This window comes from Xenopus laevis, chromosome 3S, assembly GCF_017654675.1.
Source record: "Xenopus laevis strain J_2021 chromosome 3S, Xenopus_laevis_v10.1, whole genome shotgun sequence".
In the NCBI taxonomy this organism is placed as follows: Eukaryota; Metazoa; Chordata; class Amphibia; order Anura; family Pipidae; genus Xenopus; species Xenopus laevis.
In genome coordinates, this window is record NC_054376.1 from 12,375,244 (window position 1) to 12,400,638 (window position 25,395).

A 25,395-nucleotide genomic window follows, 5' to 3' on the forward strand; every position below is an offset into this window, starting at 1 on the left:
TACCAGTGCAGGGCACCAGTACATTATATTGCCATTCCTTTAAAACACTTGTTTTTCTGGTGTTACTGTTCCTTTAAGGTTAAGGCATGCTGGAAGCTGTAGTCCTTCAACATCAAGGTTGTATTCTTAGTATACAAGTAATATTGCTCAAAACAACTCAATAAAACTTTTCCACAGCTTTCTAGGGTCCATGACTGCTTTAAAATGCAAATTCTCCAATGAGAATCCCAGTTTTTCTGTATATATCTAGCTCTGTGTTCTTTCCTCCTGCATTTGGAGTTGGAAGCATTAAGCACAGCTTTCTAGCACTGAACAAGTCTGGTTTTCTTCATGTTTGATTCATATAATGAAACCAAAATGGCACAATAATCTCTCCAAGATGGCTAAAATGGCCTCATCTGCATTTTCTCTGTTGAATTTTCTTGGTTTGATAGTGGATTACACATTGGTGTATTGTTTTCCGCGTGTAAGCAAAAAAATCAACTTCTATAGAGAACTAGGGGGCGCAGTGGGGACAGCTTTCTGCTTGGATTTAGTGTCCCTCTAGAGCAGTGATTCCCAAACAGTAGCTCGTGAACAATATGTTGCTCACTAAACCCCATGGATTTTGTTTCTAGTGCCCTCAAAGAAGGTGCTTATTTTTAAATTTCTGGTTGGAGGGAAGTTTCTGTTGCAAAAAAACAGCTGTACTGTCAAATAGAACATCCATTAGGCTGCCAGTCCACATAGGGGCTACCAAATAGCCAATCACAGGCCTTATTTGGCACCCCAGGAACTATTTTTCATGCTTATGTTGCTCCCCAACTCCTTTAACATTTGAGTGTGGTTCTCGGGTAAAATATTTTGGGAAACCCTGCTCTAGAGTACAATATGGAAAATCTCTCTGTTCAAGATGGCCATTGCGGTGTTCAAGTGGAGAATTCTCCTGCATCTGTAATTAATGTTGGGATGACAATTTGGCATGCTAATAGAGAACGTTTACATCCCCTAAATTGAAAAGGAAATATGGTGAGTGGAACAGGCAAGTCTGCGCTAGTCAAGGGGCATTTATTTTAGATGAAAGTAGTGGCTAAAATGATAGATGCATTTGAGAACATTGCATTTGACATCAGAAATTATTTAACAAGATGCATAGCCAATAGCTCACAACGACCCCCCTGTTTGTCACCATCTTATTTTATCTATGGTATTTCAGGCACATTAAATTTAAGGGGGAGAGAGAGAGACACTTTTGTGCCTGGGTCCTCTCAGTGTCAGTAATGCTTACGTGCAAAGTGCTGATGTGCAAAGCATCCCTTTTATCCTGCATAGTGCTAGTCTTTGGTCTACACATTCTACATAGGTATAAAAATAGGCATTTATATCTGTAGCTTGGGATGGAGGAGTGTCTGCAGCTGCATTATACACAGCATAATTCTGTGCAGAACACAGTGTGCAAAGTGCACCAAAAAAGCCGCAATGGGCAATTGTTTGCACTACATTCACATGTTTCAGAATGACTGCAGGCCTCTGCCTCCATTTTGAAGCCAGCAACCTGTGGTTAGTCCCTGTGACCCCCTGTGACAAGTTTGAAGACCAGGATCATTATTGCTATTGAGAATGCAATAAGTTCAGTATATAAAATATGCCATTTTAGCCATATTAATGTTTAGGCTTTAGTTCTCCTTTAAATGATTACTGCGATCAGAACAAAAAAATGTGCAATGCAGTTTTGGGGAAATGTTTTGATTTACTTCTAAAAGTTATTTGGTCTTAGATGCTTGCATGGGAAAATTCATTTCTTGATTTTCATAGTTAACTACTTGGGTTGACAAAATACATTTACATCAGATTTATCCCCTCCAAATGAAACCCAGCACACATACATATACACCCTAATTTAAAAAAAAAACATCCTTGTCACTCTACCCTCATAATTTAAATCTCTCATCCCAATTTTGTTGCATGTCTCCATCTCATTTATATCAATTTTTAAGGACTGGAGTCCAAAACTGCACCGCATACTCCAGGTGAGGCCTTACCAGGGACCTATAAAGAGGAAAAATGATGTTTTCATCCCTCGAGTTTTTTTATGCAGTACAGAAGCTTAAATAAGTGTGGAGCAGGCAGTCAAATGAAGCCAATCTTCCATCAAATAGTTGAAGCAAAGTAAAAAGATTTATTGTTTCCTCCGCCTTATGCGTTTCGTGTAATAAACACTTAATCATAGCCTATGATTAAGTGTTTATAACACGAAAAGCTTAAGGCGGAGGACACAATAAATCTTTTTACTTTGCTTCAACTATTTGATGGAAGATTGGCTTCATTTGACTGCCTGCTCCACGCTTATTTTCCGCTCCCTATGCTGAGGGCTCAGGGCAGTGCACCTGAGCCACTTCCCCTATGTGCTGAGTAATAATTCTACTTTATGGAGACCCTTTTAAAGTCTTATCACAGTACAGAACCTTGCAGGACTCCACTAACAACACTGGTCCAATTATTCTATAATGCAACTTCATTCTATTTAGTTGACAGGGCCAATGCATTTTACTGTCAACAGTAATGGGGTAAAATCAAAGGGCCCTGGAATGAAAAAGGGTTAAATAAACACTTTTTCGTTATTGACTCATTTAGTAGCCTTAAGGCATGGAGCCTCAATTTATGAAAATAGTCTCCCCTTGTGGAAAACTCCATCCACATCTGAAGCCAGAAATAGAACCAACACGATCCATATAGAGTATAATAAAATTGCATTAGAAATCCATTACATTTTCCATTTTCCTGCCATCATCAATTATATAAGTTTAATGTATATTTGTTAGGGGATGGGCATGTGTATGTTTTTTTCTGTAAATATATATATATATATAGAATTGTCATATTGGTTGTCTAATAAGTTTATTGCACAGAAGTATTTTAGAGTTTCTCTACCCAAATCAGTTTACAGCCATGAGTGACAAAGACATGGACCAACATTCCCTCACTCCAATATACTAAAGTATAAATTTAATAAAACCTATTGTATGATGTGGTCTCAGCTTGTATTGGTTATAACAATAAGTTATTTATGTATGCTTAAAAGAGGCAACATATAATACCACTAATTAACCTTGAGACTCTCTGATATTCTGCCCTTCCATTGATACCAGTTGGGTAAATCGCACTGAAGTCAATGAGCTGACAGTTGAGTTAATTAACGTTCTTGGTGACATTTTGCCACGGGTTTTTATTTTAATAATTAAAATAGTTTTCCTGTAGTCTGGTGCATGTGGTCGAATTATAGGACATTTCAGCCAATAATGCTCATTGTTCATCTGTGAAGGTGCATGTGAGTCCTTTTTCCCATTTTCGTTTGAATTCTCTCAAGGGGAAATCCGAACAGCTCGTTAAAATTTTGTAGATTGCAAAATGATCGTGAAAAATGTGTTCAAAAGGCGTATCTTCTAGTCCTGTAGTATCTGTGATCAATTTAGCATTTAAGAAATGTCAAATTTCAGGAATGTCAAATTTCTGTTCTGGTATTTTATCTTCTAGTTGTTTAAGCATTCTCCCATCTAATAGGTCCATAGTGAATCTGATTGGGTCTAGTTTTTGAAATGTATTGGCCTTAAACCAGGAGAGTAATCTTTATTGTGTCTCAAATAACTTGGTACCTCTCTTTATTGATCCCCTGACTGCAGTAATGACAGCGCAATGTTTGCCTCTGCAAATAGTTTCTTTTGTAGGCAAATGCATTATATGCGATGTAAAACAATTATGTCCCTGGTGCTTTCCTGACCCTCCATTCTTTGTCTCAGTTTGTTCACAGTTCTCCAAAGGGGTTTACTCCATATTTGGATTTTATGACCGGAAGACGGTGAACATGTTAACCTCTTTCTGTGGTGCTCTACACGTCTGCTTCATCACCCCCAGCTTCCCAGTAGTCACTTCCAACCAGTTTGTCTTGCAGCTGAGGCCAGAGCTCCAAGATGCCCTCATCAGTGTTATTGAGTATTATAAGTGGAAAAAGTTTGTTTATATTTATGACGCAGACCGAGGTAAGTTGATGGCATGCTTTGTTTCTCTCTTTCAAAACTGGTAATATCTGGAGAGCTAGATATATATAAATTGAGCAATTTTACATTCATTTGAGGGTTTACATTTCCTTTAAAGGACACGTCAACCCAAAAATAAAAATTTGTGTAATAAAAGAAAATATAATTCTAAGCAACTTTCCAATATCCATTTATCAAACATTTTCAGAGCTTTTAAAGTTGTTTGTAAAATCATTTGCTATTGAAACCAGCATTTGCTTAAAGGGATACTGTCATGGGAAAATATTTTTTTTCCACAATGAATCAGTTAATAGTGATGCTCCAGCAGAATTCTGCACTGAAATCCATTTCTCAAAAGAACAAACAGATTTTTTTATATTCAATTTTGAAATCTGACATGGAGCTAGACATATTATCAATTTCCCAGCTGTCCCAAGTCATGTGACTTGTGCTCTGATAAACTTCAATCACTCTTTACTGCTGTACTGCAAGTTGGAGTGATATCACCCCCCTCCCTTTCCCCCCCAGCAGCCAAACAAAAGAACAATGGGAAGGTAACCAGATAGCAGTTCCCTAACACAAGATAACAGCTGCCTGGTAGATCTAAGAACAGCATTCAATAGTAAAAACCCATGTCCCACTGAGACACATTCAGTTACATTGAGAAGGAAAAACAGCAGCCTGCCAGAAAGCATTATTCTCCTGAAGTGCAGGCACAAGTCACATGACTGGGGGCAGCTGGGAAATTGACAAAATGTCTAGCCCCATGTCAGATTTCAAAATTGAATATAATAAAATCTGTTTGCTCTTTTGAGAAATGGATTTCAGCGCAGAAGTCTGCTGGAGTAGCACTATTAACTGATGTGTTTTGAAAAAAACGTGTTTTCTGATGACAGGATCCCTTTAACTATTTAAACAATGTTGCAGAAGTCTTAGTTCCCCAGCAGCAAAGACAGGTCTGTTAATCTGCTGCCTTGTCTTACATTGTATCAACAGCCTGAGCCATCAGGGCAGAGAATAGAAAGGGACAGACACTGCTTTCAATAGCAATACATATACAAATAACTTCAAAACCACGGAAAATCGGTAACGAATGTATAATGCAAAGTTGCTTAAATTATGTTTTCTTTCATTAGGCATAAATTATTTTTTGGGTTGACTTTCCTTTTAAACACTGCTTAGTAATGACAACCTCAATTCAATTCAATTATCAATAACAATTTCCCAAAACGAGCCCCTTTAATGGTGGCCAACGCAGTCAAATGCCCAGTCAAATGTATTAATGCTTAAAAATGGTGTTTATCTTCAAAATTAATTGCAGAATGTTGCAGAAACTTTCCGTTTAATTTTTTCCTTTGTTATGCTTTTGAACTATTCCTCTAGTGATCGACGAATCTGTCCCGTTTCACTTCACCGAAAAATTTGTGAACCGGCAAAAAAATTAGCGGAACGGTGAAAAAATTTGTGAAACGCAGGGCATGACAATTTTTACACAATTTTTAATTTGGCAACTATTTTTTCCAAGTGCATTAAAGTCAATGGGCGCACAACAATTTTTATGCGCGACAATTTTTATTTTTTCGCTGCAAATTTTTCCACAGTTTTGTGAAAACATTCGCCACAAATCCATGCCTGGCGAATAAATTCGCCCATCACTTCTATCCTCTTCTGATTTCCTTTTTTGAAATCTGTCCGCTGGGGTCAATGACCCTAGCAACCGAAAAACTGGTGGTCTGTCAGTTTACAATGATACTGTTACTTTTTATGACTTAACTTTTGTTTTTCTGGTCCAGTCCTATTAGTTTTTGTCTATCATTCAAACCACTGCTTGGTTCCTAGAGAGAGAAAATGGGGCCCCAGCAACCAGCCTCTGTATTTTCTGAACATAAAAAGAAAAAATTAAGACCAGTTATAAATTATTTGGAATATCCCTGCGATTAACTCTAGACTACATGATCTATATAGGGTGGTGAATGTGATGATATTGTTTTTATATACCCCTAGCATCTTTTTTGAGCTAAAAGAGCTAAAATGAGCCTTAGTGATCATTCATTCATGTAACACTTGTGTCGAGGATAAACGAAATTTGACTTACCGTAATTTCCTTTTCCTTCAAGTCCATACGGCAGCACCTACGGGGGTTAACTCCCCCCCCCACATAGTAGGACGAGCAAGGACCAATCAAAAAGTATAAGTGGCGCCTCCTCCCCCAGTGCCCTTGTGTTATAAAAAAGTACACACACTACTGCACAACAAACTTTATTAGGGTGGGGAACAAATAGTGCTGCCGTATGGACTTGAAGGAAAAGGAAATTACGGTAAGTCAAATTTAGTTTTTCCTTCACGTCCTATACAGCAGCACCTACGGGACATAGCAAGTAACGGGTGGGAACAGCATCAATTCTTCTGAAAAACTGTTTGTAGCACCGCTCTTCCAAAGGCTGCTTCCTGCAAAGCATCAACATCCAGCCTATAGTGCTTAGAGAAAGTGTGAAGGCTTGACCAAGTTGCAGCTTTACAAATTTTATCTGGAGGAACAAGAAGACGTTCTGCCCAAGATGTCGCTGTTGCTCTTGTCGATTGAGCTTTAATAAAAATTGGGGGAGACAGTTCTCCAGCTATGTAACATGTTTGAATAGTATCCTTTATCCATCTTGATAAGGTCAATTTCGATACCGCCTTTCCTTTACTCTTTCCGGACATAGCAACAAAAAGATGCTCAGATTTTCTGAATACTTCTGTTTGAGCAAGGTATTTCTTTATCACCCGACATACATCTAATGAGTGATATCTCTGCTCTTCCTCTGTCACTGGATTAGTACAAAAAGATGGAAATCTAATCTCCTGGTTTATATTGTTTCTAGAAGGCACTTTGGGTGAAAAATCAGGTAGAGTCCTGAGCACGATTTGGTCCGGAAAAAACTGAATATACGGTTCTTTAGCTGCTAAGTAGGGATGTAGCGAACGGCGGAAAAAATGTTCGCGAACTTGCGTCAAAAATGCGAACGGTTCGCGAACGTCGCGAACCCCATAGACTTCAATGGGAAGGCGAATTTTAAAAGCTAGAAAAGACATTTCTGGCCAGAAAAATGATTTTAAAGTTGTTTAAAGGGTGCAACGACCTGGACAGTGGCATGCCAGAGGGGGATCAAGGGCAAAAATGTTTCTAAAAAATCCATTGTTGACACAGCGCTGCGTTTTGTGCTGTAAAGGGCAGAAATCACACTACGTCACTCAGGTGATGTTTCTGGACACGGAATGTGAAAAAGCTCACACAGCTAGGTGGCACTTGGTTAAAGACTGGGCAAACAATGCCTGCAAGGGCAACGTATACAGTAGTGGATACGGAATATATTATTGCTGCTGTAAAAACATCACTCAGGTGATGTTTACGGACATGGAATTATTATTGTTATTTAGACAGAATGTGAAAAAGCTCACACAGCTAGGTGGCACTTGCATACCTCCCAACTGTCCCTTTTTTGACCACTCAACCCCCTGTCCCTCTTTTGTACTGGAAAGTCCCTCTTTTCTCTGCACTGAACAGCCAGAAAAAAAACAGTTTCTAACTTAATTGGCTTTTGGCAGAGAGCTCAGAACAGCTAACAGGTGCAAATAAGATACTTTGTAACAATTTTGACTCTGGTTGGTGCTGGTAGTGGTGAACTACTAGGAGGAGCAGCACACCAGTCCCACTCCCCAACACAGCTAGACTAATAGCACTGGGCTCTTACAGTAGCAAAGTAAAAAAAACAAAAAAGAAAATAAAAGCAGTCCTTACAAGGACTATTGGGTTATTACAGCAGTCAGCAGATGAGATCAGAAGCAGTGCCCACAGCAGCTACATACAGAGCACTGCAGTAGAAGGTAGATTACTAGTCAGCAAAACTAACTAACCTAAACTCACTGTCCCTCAAATCCCTGCAGAGTTCTGTCCCTACAATACAGAGCAGTATCAAGTAGATTACTAGCCAGCAAAGTTACTATCAACTGTCCCTCAAATCACTAAACAGCTCTCTCCCTACACTTCCAAGCACACACAGGCAGAATGAAAAAACGCTGCAGGGCTTCAGTTTATATATGGAAGGGGAGTGGTCCAGGGGGTGTGGGGTGGTCCAGGAGGGAGAGCTTCCTGATTGGCTGCCATGTATCTGCTGGTCTGGGGTGAGAGGTCAAAAATAAGGCCAAATTGGCGAACGTCGCGCGACGTTCGCGAACATTCGGCGGACGCGAACGGTCGATGTTCGCGTGAATTAGTTCGCGGGCGAACAGTCCGCGACATCCCTACTGCTAAGGCCTGAATTTCACCGACCCTCCTCGCTGAGGTTATGGCTGTAAGGAAAACAGCTTTAAAGGAAAGGTGTTTTAGGTCGATTTTGTCCAAAGGCTCAAAGGGGGGATCACATAATCCTTCCAAAACTATATTCAAGTCCCATTGAGGAACTGGATTTTGAATCAAAGGCTTTAAGCTTTTGTGCCCTCTTCATAAATCTCTGGATTAGTGGAACAGCAGATAACTGGATACCTAGATAAGCAGATATTGCAGATAGTTGCACTCTAAGCGTTCCAGGCTTGAGATTCTTATCTAGTCCCTGCTGCAGAAAATCCAGGATATCATTGATTGAAGGGGAAACCGCTTCTACATCTCGTCTGGAACACCATTCCTGAAAAATTCTGACCGTCCTAGAATAGGCCTTTGAGGTAGAACTTTTTCTTGATTGAAGAAGAGTACTGATTACTCTGTCTGATAATCCTGATGACGTTAATAGGGGCCTGTCAACTTCCAGGCAGTGAGCCTCAGTCGCGCTAAGTCCGAATGAAGTACATGGTCCTGGGAGATCAGGTCCTTTACTTGTGGAAGAATCCAAAAATTCCCGTGACACATCCTCATTACCTGAGAGAACCAGACTCTCTTCGGCCAGAAAGCACAAGGTCTTGCCAGTGTTTTAGAAAAAAAGCAAGTCTTCCTCCCACCTGAATACTTCTGGCGTCAGAGATTCCATTTACGGCCTGCAGGGAAAGATCTATTTCTCCCTCTGCTGGTTCTAGACCCACTTTGGAATCTGGGCTGATTCTTTTCTTTTTCCTTTTCACCATATCCTGGTCTTCTAGATCTTGCTGGAGACCTCTTTTGCCGGCGAAAAAAGGAGCCCCTCCATCTAGACTTCTGCCTATCTTGGGGCAGAGTCTTACCTTTTTCGTCAGACATCTTCTCCATAAGTGTGTCTAACTTAGAGCCAAAAAGGTGACCAGGCTCAAAAGGCATATTACACAAATTAACTTTGGAGGTATTATCAGCTGCCCAGGGTTTTAACCAAATAGCCCTTCTCGCTGAAGTAGACAGGGCCATTGTCCTAGAGGCCAATTTAAGTGACTCAATAGATGAGTCGCACAAAAATTCAGATGCCAATTTAATTATATTCAGTGACTTGAGAAGCAAATCTCTTGACACCTTAGTTTCAATATCCTCCTCCAATTGGGTCAGCCAGTTCCTCATAGCTCTAGATACGGCAGAGGCGGCAACCAATGGCTTGCATTGGGCCGAGGCCGAAGAATATATACGCCTCAGTGAGCATTCAGCCTTACGATCCATCGGATCTTTGAGGCCCGAACCATCCTCTACAGGAATAGTAGTTCTTTTAGATAGACGAGCCACCGCTACATCTACCACTGGAGGCGTTTCCCAGCCTTAAGCTTCCTCATCAATAGGAAACAGGGATTTAAATCTTTTATTCAATACTGGTGCCTTATCAGGGGTCTTCCATTCAAACTGAATTAAATCCTTAATTACCGGGTGTAATGGAAAAGACTTACCCTTTTTCAGGGGATCTTGGTTCTTATCCGAATCCGTCACTTTCCCCTTCTGAGCTTCAATGGCACCCTTGACAGCCTTAATCAGTTTGGAGACATTATCCGGCTGAAAGAGAGATGTATCAATTGTTTCCTCATCCGAAGAAGAAGAAACTTCATAGATTACAAAAAATTCCCCTTCCTCAACAGAAGAGGGCGTATCAGGAGTTGCTGCTTTTGGCATTTCCTTAAAGGGATACTGTCATGGGAAAAAAATTTTTTTCCAAAATGAATCAGTTAATAGTGCTGCTCCAGCAGAATTCTGCACTGAAATCCATTTCTCAAAAGAGCAAACAGATTTTTTTATATTCAATTTTGAAATCTGACATGAGGCTAGACATTTTGTCAATTTCCCAGCTGCCCCATGTCATGTGACTTGTGCTCTGATAAACTTCAATCACTCTTTACTGCTGTACTGCAAGTTGGAGTGATATCACCCCCTCCCTTTTCCCCCCCAGCAGCCAAACAAAAGAACAATGGGAAGGTAACCAGATAACAGCTCACTAACACAAGATAACAGCTGCCTGGTAGATCTAAGAACAACACTCAATAGTAAAAACCCATGTCCCACTGGGACACATTCAGTTGCATTGAGAAGGAAAAACAGCAGCCTGCCAGAAAGCATTTCTCTCCTGAAGTGCAGGCACAAGTCACATGACATGGGGCAGCTGGGAAATGGACAAAATGTCTAGCCCCATGTCAGATTTCAAAATTGAATATAAAAAAATCTGTTTGCTCTTTTGAGAAATGGATTTCAATGCAGAATTCTGCTGGAGCAGCACTATTAACTGATTCATTTTGAAAAAAAATTTTTTCCCATGACAGTATCCCTTTAAGGAGGGATTCCTTAAACTCCATGAATGTTTTCTGCAGCATATCCTTAAACCATCCCATGGCTTGTTCAGACTGACCAGCAGGCGGATCATCTTTAGCCAAACAACTCTCACAGCGTCCCCTAGGATAGGCATCTGGTAGGGGAGCCTGGCACTCTCTGCAGGCAAGATGTTTAGACTTAGAAGTTCTTTTCCCTCTAGCCTGTTCCATTTGGCTGGACATCTAAAAACAAAAAACCACAGTGACACTTGACATCCAAAAGAAAATAGAGAGAGAGTGAGAGCGGATGGGAAAAAACAAACAGCAAAGTCTATAGGCTACCTAAGTACCTTTTAATGCTTTGCAGGCGACTGCAGCCCCAGAGAGAACAACGCTTCTCCTCTGCTTTCCTTTCTTAGGGGCACTGTGCCTCTAAAATGAAGGATTTTTAAATTTGCCGGTTCCTGTGACGTCATCGCGCAAACCCGGAAGCGCTACTGCGCATGCGCCGTCCAGCAGAATCGGCTGCAGCCGCCACCAACAGGGAAAGTTTCCAGATCTTCCCCGGGGGAAAACTACTACTCCGGCAGCTCCCCTAACGGTCTTCAGAGCGCTTCAGGCTCCGGCAACGATCCTCTTCTGTCCTCACTCCCTACCTGCAGTAAGGTAGGACGAAAAAAACACAAGGGCACTGGGAGAGGAGGCGCCACTTATACTTTTTGATTGGTCCTTGCTCGTCCTACTATGTGGGGGGGGGAGTTAACCCCCGTAGGTGCTGCTGTATAGGACGTGAAGGAAAGAGATGCACTCTGCACTTTGCCATTAAAAATCCAGAGCTAGGTGCAAAGCTCAATGCCCTCAAGCACAAGGCAGCCCTGTCTATAGACATAAGCAGGCAATAAACACAGGGTTCTGCTGCACATTGGGTCCATCAGCACTGGCTTAATTGTGTCAGGCAATTTGAGATGGGAACAAACATGCTTTCCTCGCCTCCCCCTTGTAAGTACAACACTACTAAATGTAGGCAGTAAATATTGGTGGAGATGCAGGTTTTGTGCGCAAGCAAGCATAAAGATCTGTGTCCATGTTTCAAAGTTCAGGATGCAAAGTTAATTGACTGCACATGGCACTTTATTAATTAGAGCACATCAGAATTATTAAAAATCTAATCGATTGCACAGGTCACTTTATATTGTATATTTTAATGAATTGTAATAGCAAACCCATTTATTGGTTAAATTGATTAGAATGTTGAGAGGGAATTTAATTAATTTATGAATGAATTGGAATCCTTATAAAACACTGGCACCTTAAATCAAATTGATGGAATAGGGAGTAATTAACTCCGAATTTTAATTCTAGTGGTTATCTACTTTGTGGGTGAAACCTGAATAAAATAACAAACGATACTAATTGATACGTTTTTTTCTATTAAAAATATTTATTGTGAGGTCCTTGAAGGTGAATGTTGCACATGGTTTGTTATATCCAGTAGAGAGGAGTTAAATTTACCAAACCATAATAATAAGCAACATTGTAATTTGCAATTAGCTTATCTCAAAGACTGTAAACTTAGTTTCAGGTCGGATAACTGCAATAAGATAAAGGTATCCCTTTCCAAACTATACAACGAATTGAAATTAAATTATCTTTTTGAGGGAAGGGTTCGAATTATAGAGGTGTAGTAATTGATACAGTTACAAAACAAGGTCCTTTTTCTTTCCTTCTCTTTTTTCATAATAATTGACTTACACCTTGTGTGGCTGTAGAGTCTGAGCATTTATTTAACTTATTTTAAGAGTTAACTTTTTCCTTCTAATAAAACATCACTACATCCCGTCCACTGACCAATTTCATTGTTTCACAATTAAAAATTTTCAGGTGATCGACTTGGGACAAGTTTGTTGGAATGATAGGATTGTTTGCACCACATCAATGTAATGATAAGTAGACGATTGCAACGCTTTGTTTCACATACATTATGTGGGGTTATCTTTGCTATATATTTATAGTAAATGATAATGGCTTTCAGCACATTTAGAGATAAGGAGGCAGATTTGCATCTGTCATTCAGGAAACGTCTCAATGATTGTATTTTATGTAGGACTGACCTTTCCTATAGAAGCTTAAACTGAAGGGGAATAACAAAGACAAGCAAAGTGGCAAATGGGGATAATGATTATTTTTATTATTATTATTATTTTGTAAGGGCAAAAGGAGTTTTTTTATGAGACAAGGAGGGCACTTCACCTGAGGCACAACTTCAGCCAGGACAACAAAAAGCTGTTCACAGTAGAATTCACTAGTGTTTCAACACAAATACATTTAGGAGGCACTAAAGTATTTGTGTCTATTCCCTCTAAAACAGCAAAGTATACACTCTTTTTAAACTCTCACTCTGTTTTGAAAGGGGAACTCCATCTAAATGAAATACAATTCTAGGGAAGGAAATATTTTCATAGCCTGCATAGGGAAACAGGTTCCAACCAGATTAAGGGTTTGGACACTAATGATGATTATTATTCTGTATATACATTTGTGACCTTGCTGGAAATTCAGACTTGGAGGGATGCAACAACTTTAGAAGAAGACCCAATAGCTGCTGGGTGGGACACAAAAGTCAAGGGCCTTGATGAGTAATTCTAATAAATGTTTGCAAAACACATAGTTATTTAGCAGTGGAGCACAGTCAGGACCGCCAACAGAAATGACAGGGCCCCATACGTCAAAATTTCCTGGGCCCCTTGGCTGCACCCACCCCACAGGTCCGCCCCCCACCACACAGTAAAAAAACAAAAAAAATATTGGTGGCTAGGGTTTCCACATGTTAATAAAAAATAAAAAGATATTGGTGGTCAGGGCCCCCCATAAAAAACATTTGTGGCCAGGGCCCCCCCCATTAAAAAATATTGGTGGCTAGGACCCCACATGAGAAAAAAAAATTGATGGCCAGGGCCCCTTAAATGTCCATGCCTTCCTGAAGTCAGCAGCTCTCAGAAAGATGGGGGGCCCGGCTAATCAAGTAAGTGTGGCATGGCCGGGCCCCCTACAACTCTCCCCCCTGCCCCCCCCCTTATGGCTGCCCTGAGCACAGTAACATAATACGTATGCCACTGATCATTGAGTCAGCATGGAATGATGTGGTACTTGTGAGCCTTGGTGCAGTTTTTGCTAATGCCCCCCCCCCACGCCCAACCCTGACATCATTTGGCCTTAGATGAGTCAAACTGGAGGCATCCTCTTCTGCACTCCAAATAATTACACCACTGGTTGCCCCCAAACTTCAAACCACAAATCACCAGAAAGTTCTTAAAACAAGCTTCCCTAACAACTTGTCTCTCTTAATCCATGAGCGGATTAGCCAATTCTTACATTCCTAATGGAATTTCTTTGTGCCATAGGCTCCTTGAGCTCCCTGCACTCTAGTCTGGTTATATTCCCTGTTTCCTACTGTAGTTCTGCCTCTGCATATACAACCCTGACATGTAATATGTATGCAGATGTTGCCTGTGTTTCATTAGGAGCATTAAAACAACTTGTATGTTCTATTGCTGAATAGATACAGAAGATATAACTTGCCAGTAGCTGTCTGGTTTCCTGAATAACTAGTGGGCAGACTGGCTCCACTGACACAGCGAGTCAATTACTCGTACTAGTTTTTCTACAGGAGTAAGGGCAGAGACTAGGGTTGCCACCTGGCCGGTATTTTACCGGCCTGGCCGGTAAAAATTATGTTTGATCCCAATGTTATTACTAGGGAAAAAATACAGATATATAGGAAGGCCGATATTTTTTTCCAGAAAAGGTGGCAACCCTAGCAGAGACACATGTTGCTATTTCCAGAGATTAGTCACCCAGCGACAAATCGCTTCTTCTTTGGGTGACTAATCTCCCCGAACTGCCTTCCCGCCGGCTAGAATGTAAATCGCAGACGGGATGGCACTCGCAACGCATTGTTTCCCGAAGTCGACTGATGTTGCCTCATGAGGAAACTTCAGGCAACTTCAGATAGCCGAAGGATCCGAGTGCCATCCCGCCGGTGATTTACATTCTAGCCGGCGGGAAGGCAGTTCGGGGAGATTAGTCGCCCATAGAAGAAACAATTTGTCGCTGGGTGATTAATCTCCTGAAATAGCAGCATACGTCTCTGCTCTAAAGGACGATTATGTATGAAAAGTGAGTTCCCTTCGGATGCATGATAAAAGCTGTCCACTGTTTGCTTGCAGATTTCTGCATTAAATAGAATCTAGTTTGGCTTCTCAATCCTGGCTCTCTGATTCATCATTGCTGTACACCAGCCGCAAGGTGTCTGCCAACTCAGAGGAAGAAGATAAGACTCTTTCTAAGGGATCAACAAGGAATTTCCGTCATACCTTGGCTTTTTTAAATTTAAGGCCTGTACTAGAGACCACTGGAGGTTGCTGGATAGCAAAGATGCCATCTGAACTAATTGGTTGGTTTTAGAGATAGGCAGGTGAATGGTCGTACAAGGAGATTGCCTGTAGCCATTTATTTTGTATTATACATATTGCTGAAGTTCTCCATATGGTGTTGGACATGAATTTCTTTTGATTTTGTAATTTTTTTTACATATTTGTAACATATTTAAAGGGATTCTGTCGTCATTTTCATGGTATAGTTTTCATTACTAATTACACTGTGTACATTGCAAATAATTCATTCTACCATTTCAAATGTTATCCTTGAACCAATCAAAGTGATTTTCTAGTTGAAATATTGGTTTTTAGGCAGCCATCTTAGGTCCTGTGCTTTTAGAAATCGCCAGCACTTCACAATGAAACTGCGTTCAGATAAGCTCTTGTTTCAGGCTTCAGTGTTTTACTATTGAGTGCTGTTGTATGTATGTATGTATGTTTATAAAGTGCTACTTATGCATGCAGCACTGTAAATTATAACAATAACTGAAGAAATAATAACTTGAAAATTAATAACTATTTTTATATTATCAGGTCATATCCCGTATTTGGGTGCCTTCATTATACGGATTCATTTACTATTTCTCATCAATGTTTTCCATTGGTGTGTAGGCAGCCATCTCAGGTCCTGTGCTTTTAGAAATCGCCAGCACTTCACAATGAAACTGCTTTCAGATAAGCTCTTGTTTCAGGCTTCAGTGTTTTACTATTGAGTGCTGCTGTATGTATGTATGTATGTATGTTTATAAAGTGCTACTTATGCATGCAGCACTGTAAATTACAACAATTACTGAATAAATAATAACTTGAAAATTAATAAATATTTTTATATTATCAGGTCATATCCCATATTTGGATGCCTTCATTATACTGATTCATTTACTATTTCTCATCAGTGTTTTCCAATGAAATGCAGTACAGGTATGGGATGCGTTATCCGGAAACCCGTTATCCAGAAAGTTCCAAATTACGGAAAGGCCATCTCCTATATACTCTATTTTATCCAAATAATCCAAATTTTAAAAAATATTTCCCTTTTCTCTGTAATAATAAAACATTCCTTTGTACTTGATCCCAACTAAGATATAATTAAACCTTACTGGAAGCAAAACCAGCCTATTGGGTTTAATTAATATTTACATGCCATTCTATAGTCTTAAGGTATGACGATCTAAATTATGGAAAGCCCCAGGTCCCAAGCATTCTGGATAACAGGACCCATACCTGTATTTTAATAACCCATAAGCTGTTAGGCGTAGCCCTGTCCATGAACAAGATGATTTCTTGTGCAGCGGCCTTTGAAATTTAATGTTTCATGAGCGCAAAAGTGGTTTTATAACACAATAGAGACTTCAACCGTCTTAAGCAATTAAAGCACAGCTTATTGTTTGTACTGTCAAACACAGATAGTCATACAAGCAGCTGGTATGAAAAAACACATGAGTTCAGATATCCCAGAGCAGGTACCCATGGGAAATTCTCCAGCTCAGAATTTGCCAATATCCCACTATTTCCTATGGGAGCATAATGCATACGGATCTCCTTCTCACTGTTAATCTGTTGCAATGTTCTTTATATTATAAGATTCCAGTAACTACTTTAATGAAATTTCTGCTACTAAACTTTTATAAAACCCATTGGTGCGTCATAGTAGTAACCATTACTATTTCTAACCATAACTATCTTCTAACTGTACCACTGGAGTGGCCTTTCATAACGTTCTAATTCCTCTCCATTGTCAGGTTTGTCAGTCCTGCAAAAGGTTCTAGACACAGCGGCTGAGAAGAACTGGCAGGTGACAGCTGTGAATATTCTTACCACCACCGAAGAGGGTTACCGCCTACTCTTTCAGGACCTAGACAAGAGCAAAGACCGGCAGATTGTGATAGACTGCGAGTCAGAGAGGCTGAATGCAATACTAACCCAGGTAGTGTTAACATTATCCTCAACTCTTAGTGCTCTTCATTTTGACACACAATATTCTTTTGTACCGTGTTGAACTGTGTCGTGCAATCACTTCATTGGGTAGGTGGAGAAGAATACCTCCACTGTCCCAGATTTATGCTTAAAGGTTATAAGAAAAGGTACGAAGTTGCCCCTCACATGGAAAAAGCTATTTACAACTCTGTTCAACTGACTACACCACCAATGATACAGTTCCACTCAAAAAAAGAGTACTCTACCTACTGTGATACCTGTTAGGTACCAGGTGCTAGTGCAGTATATTGACCTAGGGTCAAAATTTAGATCCAAGGAACGCAGTTGCTCAAAAAGTGATTTATTGGCTCAAAATAGACATATCAAACAGGCAACTTTTCAGGCCCCACTGATCTCCCAATGATATCCAGCTACTGGTTTCCCCTCCCAGTTTCCCCTCCCCCTTATCTCCCTTTCCCTTAATTGGGAACAGTATTTCAGTACTCACAATGTTTGGTGTTTAGAGGCTTGATAAAAGACCCAGTGGGGCCCAAAACGTTGCCTGTTTGATATGTCTACAGCATTCTATCCAATAATGGCAGGGGAAGGCATGTGTTTCCCCCTCCCATTCCCTTATCCACCCCTTTACTCTCTCCCTTACTTGTACAATATTACATATTAGGAAGCCACGTTTGGGATCTGTACTTATTGTCTGACCTGATCCAGAACTTAATTCAGAAAGCAATATATCCCAGGGCGCAAGTGCACTGTAAAGTGCTAAAGGGTCTGCTCTTGTGACCCATCACCCATCACCCTAGCACTTACTCTAGCACTAAACAAATAACCATTCATTCTTACAGTACCACACCTAGGCATATTAGATATTATTGAGCTTGGATAGTGAGTTTTGTTGTAATTTTGTAGGCTCCAATGTTGGATGATTAAAGGCCAGTTCATAAAATCTACTTCTTTAAACAAAGGATTTCTGTTTTCACATTTTGCCTAGAAGGCATAATAATTTTGTCACAAAACAATGAAGTAAAAAATGTTTTCTCTTTCCCACCCTAATTTGCACATGCAAATTAGGATTCAAATTCGGTTCGGTATTCGGCCAAATCTTTTGCAAAGGATTCTGAGGTTTGGCCGAATCCAAAATAGTGGATTCGGTGCATCCCTACTTTTAATAAATGGCGTCAATAAGCAGCACTGTAATAAAAGGTTTATTTCTTCTTTAACTTCTTCACAGGAGTGGTTGTGTGCCATAGCCTAACACTTATGTCACATCAGTTTTTTTGCAGCTACTTTCTAAGAGAAACTTACAGTAGCTGCAATGGAATACACTGGTCACCTGTTCCTATTGTGGCCATACTATCAACTGCCCAGTCAACACCTCAGGATAGACACAGCCATGTTTTCCAGGTGTCACTAAGCAGGTAGACCTTGCCAGAGCCCAAAGGTTGCTGTTTTTTTCCAGAAGGGAAACCGCATAAATGTAGTCGCTAGATTTTCATATTTGAATCTCATTATTCCTGGGTATGTTTAGTTGAAATCTCTATAAAAAAAAAAAAAGTAAAAGTCACGCAAATTGCAATTCAAAAAACAAACTGATTGATCCATATTCATCCAGTGGCGGAACTACCGGGGGAGCAGGGGGTGCGAGCGGGCCAGGGCCCGCACCCCCTCAGGGCCCCCCAGCAGTCCGTTCGCCAGTGAAAATGCGGCCGTACGGAGGGGGCGGGGCCCAGCTGCGCGTCACGCACCAGGGCCCTCCCCCCTCTACTATCGCTACTGTATTCATCTTCTGTTTTTCCCACAAAATAATAAGTTTGAAGTTCTACAGCTCTCATATGAAGATCACATCTAACCAAATCTTCTCTGCTTTCAGGTTGTAAAGCTGGAGAAAAACATTATCGGATATCATTATATTCTCGCAAACTTGGTAAGCAGGCTGGGATTTGTATTTAAGTGGAATGCCCTACTGTTGCACTTGCTTGTTGTTACAGTTTATGTCAGTGTGCACTTTTGAGTAAATCTTTTACTGTTTCTACACTGAAAGTGGCCACACACAGGCTGATATAGCTTCCAATTTTATACCCTCCAGACTGAATGGCAGGTTATTGGCCCATGTATTCCTACCAATATTTTATGGTGGCCATACACTATAAGATCCGCTGATTTGGCAAGGTCACCAAACGAGAGGATCTTGACCCGATATGCCCACTAACGGCTGGGCAATACCGGATGAATCCGATTACAATAATTAATGGGCTCCGATGGGTGGCAGGACCGCATCAACTAGCCGATGCGGTCCCCGATCGCCCAAAAAATCAAACTTGACTGATCGATATTTGGCTGATTTTTGGCCTGATATAGATCGGGAGAACCCATTGGGAGCCCCCACACATGGGCAGATAAGCTGCCGAATCGGTCTAAAGGACCGATATCGGCAGCTTTTATATGCCTGTGTATGGCCACCTTTAAGCAGCTTTGAAATCTCATCAGACATGGACCAACCATGTGTCTCCTAATGGGCTTGTGTAGGCCCTATAATAAGCCAATCATTGTACCATGAGCCTAAAGGTGGCCATAGACGTGCAGATTTACCTTCATATCGGACGAAGGATCGTTCGGTGCCATCTCCCGACCTGCAACTAACCATTCAGACCAAATAAAGTAGTAAAAGAACAGATCAGACGATGCTCTGCCCCTGACAGCAATCGTACGAAAGTTATGTCCGACAAAAGCTGGTGACAGTCTCCCACTGATATCGTCAGATCGGCAATACATGCAGAGATATTATCAGTTTTCAACAGAAATTTTCTAACCTGTCCGATCAACTGAATGACCCATCTCCATCTCACGAAAAATTTTGGGACACGCCACACACGGCCCGAAAAGCAATCTTTGCGTCTATGGCCAGCTTAAGAACTGAATCAGTCTTATTTGGTTTACCACATGTTAAACGGTCACTGATTAATTGGTTTGGTGGTCTGAAATGAGTAAGGCCTTGTTGTTGGCTGTAATGAATGTGTTAGGTTATCCATACTGTTAATATAAATGTGGACATCAGGGGTGGACCCTTTCTTCATTGCTGCCCTGAGGCAGCTTTTGTTCTTCTGCCCCAGGAGGTCCATGGGGGATCCATGTTGATAGCAAAGAGAGCACCATTGAGCTCTCTGCACTAGCTTTTTGCTGCCCCTGGTAACTGCCTGAAGTGAGTTTCCTGATTAGCATGATTGTGCCCCTGATCAACATGACTATAGAGCAAGATTTTGTAGGTGTCAGATTGAAGGTGGTTGAAGAGGATGTTGGGAAAGGGCCCCCTGAAACTAAGCCAAATGTTTAAGTGGAGGGGACATGACTGAGGGACGAATAGAGCCCTATGGGAGAGATAGATTATGGAGATTGCAGTTTGAGCCAGGGATGGTAAGAGGGGTGACAGACGGTATAATAAGGTGGGATAAAGAAAGGGGGCAGAAGGCTGGAGACATCTCCCTCCTGCCCGCCCACCCAGGGGTTACGGGGTCAAGGGGATGGTTGTGACTAGGGTTGCCATCTGACTGGTATTTTACCGGCCTGGCTGGTAAAAATGTTGCTTGATGCCAATGTTATTTATAGGGAAAAACCATAAAAATATAGGAAGAGCGGTATTTTTATTCAGAAAAGGTAGCAACCCTAGTTGTGAAAAAGTTATGTAGTTGCAGCAATATGGGAGTGTGGTGGGTTGCACTATGGACAGCTAAAAAGGGAAAAAGACAATGGAAGGAGGTAGTTCAAGTCTGAGTAGGCCTTGGGGGCTAGGTCCAGTTAGGTGCCACAGTATGTGGGTGTGTTGGGAACTAACCTCAGGATATTACATGTATGTGGTTATATGCAGCCAGCAATGGTGTATGTATGTGTTTATATATTGCTTAAGAATATCATTACGGATGGTTAATAATTTGTATGTTTAAGGGATTGTTATTTACAGTAAATGTATAATAAAAGAAGCTGCGGCCTTCCCATCCAGATTTATTGGTTTGGTGCCAGTTATTGGGGAAGAAGAAAAGGGCCTGGCTCATGTTAATGTGAACAGGCAGCCAAAACTTACTCTCCCACCCTTGGGATACTTTGAGAGGTCCTTACAACCCAACAAAGAGGGAGAGGGCATTACATTCTTGCTGATTTCATTAGGAGAATGTCCCTTGATCTAGTTATTCCCTCTGTTAGGGTTTTATGGATATTGACATGCAGAAGTTCAAAGAAGCAGGTGCCAACGTGACAGGATTCCAGCTGGTGAATTACACAGAACCCATGGTATCCAGAATCATGCAGCAGTGGAAGAATTATGATGGACGGGAACAACCTCGCTTGGACTGGAAGAAACCAAAGGCAAGTTGTTACCACTTTTACATTTCATCACACCAGGTCTCCATTTTCTAATCTTATTAGGCCAAGCACATGCTCATGTACTCTGGGATTCCTTTTGCATATAAAAATTCTGTTCTATACCGTGTCCTACCTTGATAACTGCAGAAAATCATTTTGCACATGGAGAGCCCAGTTTTCCATCACTGTAGTTTGTGTGCACCTCACTTTTCAGGAAATATCTCAAAGGATTTCATTTTTTTATTGACAAGCTTTAAAATAACGTGTCACTTACCAGGTTAACGCTCCTTTATAGCAGAACATACATCACTAAAATAAATCAATTCCCAGGTTAATTTAAATATTCACAAGATATTTTCGGGGACATCAGTTAAAAGTACAAATCAGAAAATACTATGAAATCCACTATACTACACTATAGCAATGTTTGATGAGTACTGTTAACTGATCACCCTGAAAATATCTTGTGAATATTTAAATAAACCCGGGAATATATTTTTTTATATTAATGTGCGGTGTTCAGATACAAAGGAACATTAACCTGGTAAATGGCACATTGTATTGTTTAATTTCGCATATACAGGTGTGGGACCTGTTATCCAAAATGCTCGGGACCTGGGGTTTTCCGGATAACGGATCTTTCTGTAATATGGGTCTTCATGCCTTAAGTCTACTAGAAATTCATTTAAACATTAAATAAACCCAATAGGCTGGTTTTGCTTCCAGTAAGGATTAATTATATCTTAGTTTGGATCAAGTACAAGCTACTGTTTTATTATTACAGAGAAAAAGGAAATCATTTTTAAAAATTTGGATTATTTGGATAAAATGAAGTCTATTGGAGACAGCTATTCCGTAATTCGGAGCTTTCTGGATATCAGGTTTCCGGATAAGGGATCCTATACCTGTAGTATATATTCTATTAAACTAGTTCGTATCACTGGGGAGATTCGCAGTTTATCTAAAACACGCTGAGTAATTATATATATATATTTATGCGTGGATTGGGTAAAACTTGATTAAGCTTTAAAGTACCGATGGTACCGATTATGGTTCTCTGGACACATTTTGAACACAAACAAAATCTTCTTAGTTTTCTATTTCTTAAAGAAATTGTGACATTTTATCTAGCGCACTAAACCACACATTATCCTCCCTCCCTTATTTGCAATAATAAGTTAGATAACAGGGAGATGACTCATGCAGAGCTGGTGCACACAAATCTCATTGGTGAATTCTTTTGCATCAGTGATTAGGTTTTATGGGCAGCATGGTGGTCGGGCTGGATTTATACTCCGTGTGACCCTAGTACTGCTGGCACTCAACCCTCTCATATGGCTCATGCCTCAACCCCTTGTGTTCACACCCTTTGTTTTCTCTTACTTCTATGTTGGATTGTATCACAAATCTACTGTAAGCCTGCCTTCAATAGGCACACATGCTGATCTTGAAGGTTCCAGGTATCCCCAGTCCCAAGTATCTGAGTGCCTATATGGTAAATACTGCCTACACTGAATAGATGTGAACTAGGGATTTGCAGGGCTGAAGATTTTGATAAAAGCAGAGGGCTACTAGCTAAGCAAAGGCATTAATGTTCCAGTTGTCATGTCTTTAAAATGATAAAGCATTTTATCTCACATACCTTCCAACTGTCCCGTCTTGAGCGGGACAGTCCCGATTTTGACAGCTCAACCCGCAGACCCGGATTTGTACTAATATGTTCCGAGTTTCCTCTTTGATCTGCTACACTGAACAGCCAGAAAAAGATACAAAGTTTCTAACTTAATTGGCTCTTGGCAGAGAGCCCAGAATACATACTTAAAATACTTTTGTAACTATTTTAGATAAAATAAGACCTAAGACTCACAGCTTAAAGGGCAATTCACCTTCATTAGCAAAACTGTGTTCAAACTTTTATAACCTGCCAAATTTTGTAAAATGGACATGGTAATTAGGGCGCATGGTCACAAAAATGGGCGCGGTCAAACAAATTTGCCTCTTTTTTCTCCCTCTTTCTGTTTCCAGAATGTTGGGAGGTATGTGAGTTGATCCAGCAATAAACAATAAAATCTATTTCAGTGTTTCATTGCTTGGTCACAGATAGAGATACAGCGCCAGTGTATAGCTTCCACTTTTTCCCTGTCTCACTCTCTCCTGTACAGAAAAGAAAAGGTTAACAAATATGTTTTTATGCATCTAGCAAATGTATTTCCTACCTAGCAGACTCATTTGGAATGAAATGTTTCTGGAGAGTGTCTTTCTATTACATGCTGTGCGGCTGTGAACTCACTTAAAGGCCTGTTGGGTTCTGCTGCTTTATGACATTAGTCTTCTATACACTATTTCTCTAACAGCCATTCATTATGGTTGCCTGCTAACCTGCACAATCACTTAGAAATATTATAGATATGTGGAGTTTATCTTGCATTTCTTTCATCATTAATAGACAGTAAAGTACCACTTGAGGGTATATCATACAAAACTTCCAGCAAATCTTTATTCAAAGGGAAACAGTCACGAAAATGAAAACTTAAAGGGATCCTGTCATCAGAAAACATGTTTTTTTCAAAATGCATCAGTTAATAGTGCTACTCCAGCAGAATTCTGCACTGAAATCCATTTCTCAAAAGAGCAAACAGATTTTTTTATATTCAATTTTGAAATCTGACATGGGGCTAGACATTTTGTCAATTTCCCAGCTGCCCCTGGTCATGTGACTTGTGCCTGCACTTTAGGAGAGAAATGCTTTCTGGCAGGCTGCTGTTTTTCCTTCTCAATGAAACTGAATGTGTCTCAGTGGGACATGGGTTTTTACTATTGAGTGTTGTTCTTAGATCTACCAGGCAGCTGTTATCTTGTGTTAGGGAGCTGCTATCTTGTTACCTTCCCATTGTTCTGTTGTTTGGCAGCTGGGGATTGAAAGGGAGGGGGGTGATATCACTCCAAATTGCAGTACAGCAGAAAAGAGTGATTGAAGTTTATCAGAGCACAAGTCACATGACCGGGGGCAGCTGGGAAATTGACAATATGTCTAGCCCCATGTCAGATTTCGAAATTGAATATAAAAAAATCTGTTTGCTCTTTTGAGAAATGGATTTCAGTGCAGAATTCTGCTGGAGCAGCACTATTAACTGATTCATTTGGAAAAAAATGTTTTTTTCCCATGACAGTATCCCTTTAATATAAGCTTATGCATACTGAAATAAGATGTTTTCTAAATATTATCAATTAAAAATTCTGTACCATTTCTGAAATAATCAAATTGATCTTCACTATCCCTTGCTCAGCATCTGTTTCTCCTCATTCTGTCTTCATGCAGCAGTTGGGTGTCAGATATTCATTGACAGTTAGATCCAATATATCTTATAGGGGGGCTCCTTTTGCCTAGAAGATGTATAAGATCTCACTCTATTAAAATCACCAGACATAATGTCTCTCTACATGCAGGATTTGTGCAAAAGGCAGTTATTTTGTTAGATTTTGTTTGTACTGGAATCAGTTATTTGACTGAGCTCTAATACATCTGCTAGGAAAGGAAGCCCCCCCCAAAAACAGATATATTGGATCTAACTGTCAATGAATATTAGTCAATATATTACTCAATATCTGTCAATGAATGACACCCAACTGCTGCATGAAGACAGAAGAAACAGATGCTGAGAGAAGAAAAGTGAAGATAGACTTGAGTATTTCAGAAACGGTGCAAGATATTTAATTGCATTTAGAAAGTTTCTTATTTCAGTATGATGAAGCTTATATTACATTTTCATTTTCGCAATAGGTTCCCTTTAAGGGTCGTAGATGAGAGGGTGTACAACCCCATTAACTGAGGTTACAAATGCATGCATGTAAAGGTTCATATTGCTTGCTGGCAAATTTGATACTTTATGGAAATGATATTGGTAGAGATGACAGCAGTCGTACAATGGCAACCCTACATGCAGCTCCTACCAGATTTGCAATTGAAAGCTAGAATGTTAAATGAGAGTACAATTCCA

General features: G+C 40.4%; 1 protein-coding gene across 5 annotated transcripts in view; it reads left to right on the forward strand.

Annotated features, from left to right (window-relative positions):
* LOC108712610 (glutamate receptor 1) overlaps positions 1 to 25,395 on the forward strand; it is a 145,884-nt gene that overhangs the window by 80,522 nt on the left and 39,967 nt on the right. For 3 of the 5 annotated variants that reach the window (XR_005966548.1, XM_041588006.1, XM_041588005.1), the window contains exons 3-6: positions 3,777 to 4,016; positions 16,855 to 17,042; positions 18,915 to 18,968; positions 21,239 to 21,400. Coding sequence is in view for 4 of the 5 variants with exons in the window: in XM_041588006.1 (XP_041443940.1) it covers positions 3,777 to 4,016; positions 16,855 to 17,042; positions 18,915 to 18,968; positions 21,239 to 21,400 (644 nt within the window). In the remaining variant the exon portion in view is untranslated. The remainder of the gene's footprint in view (positions 1 to 3,776; positions 4,017 to 16,854; positions 17,043 to 18,914; positions 18,969 to 21,238; positions 21,401 to 25,395) is intronic. The other 2 variants (XM_018254901.2, XM_018254900.2) reach the window with 1 other exon arrangement.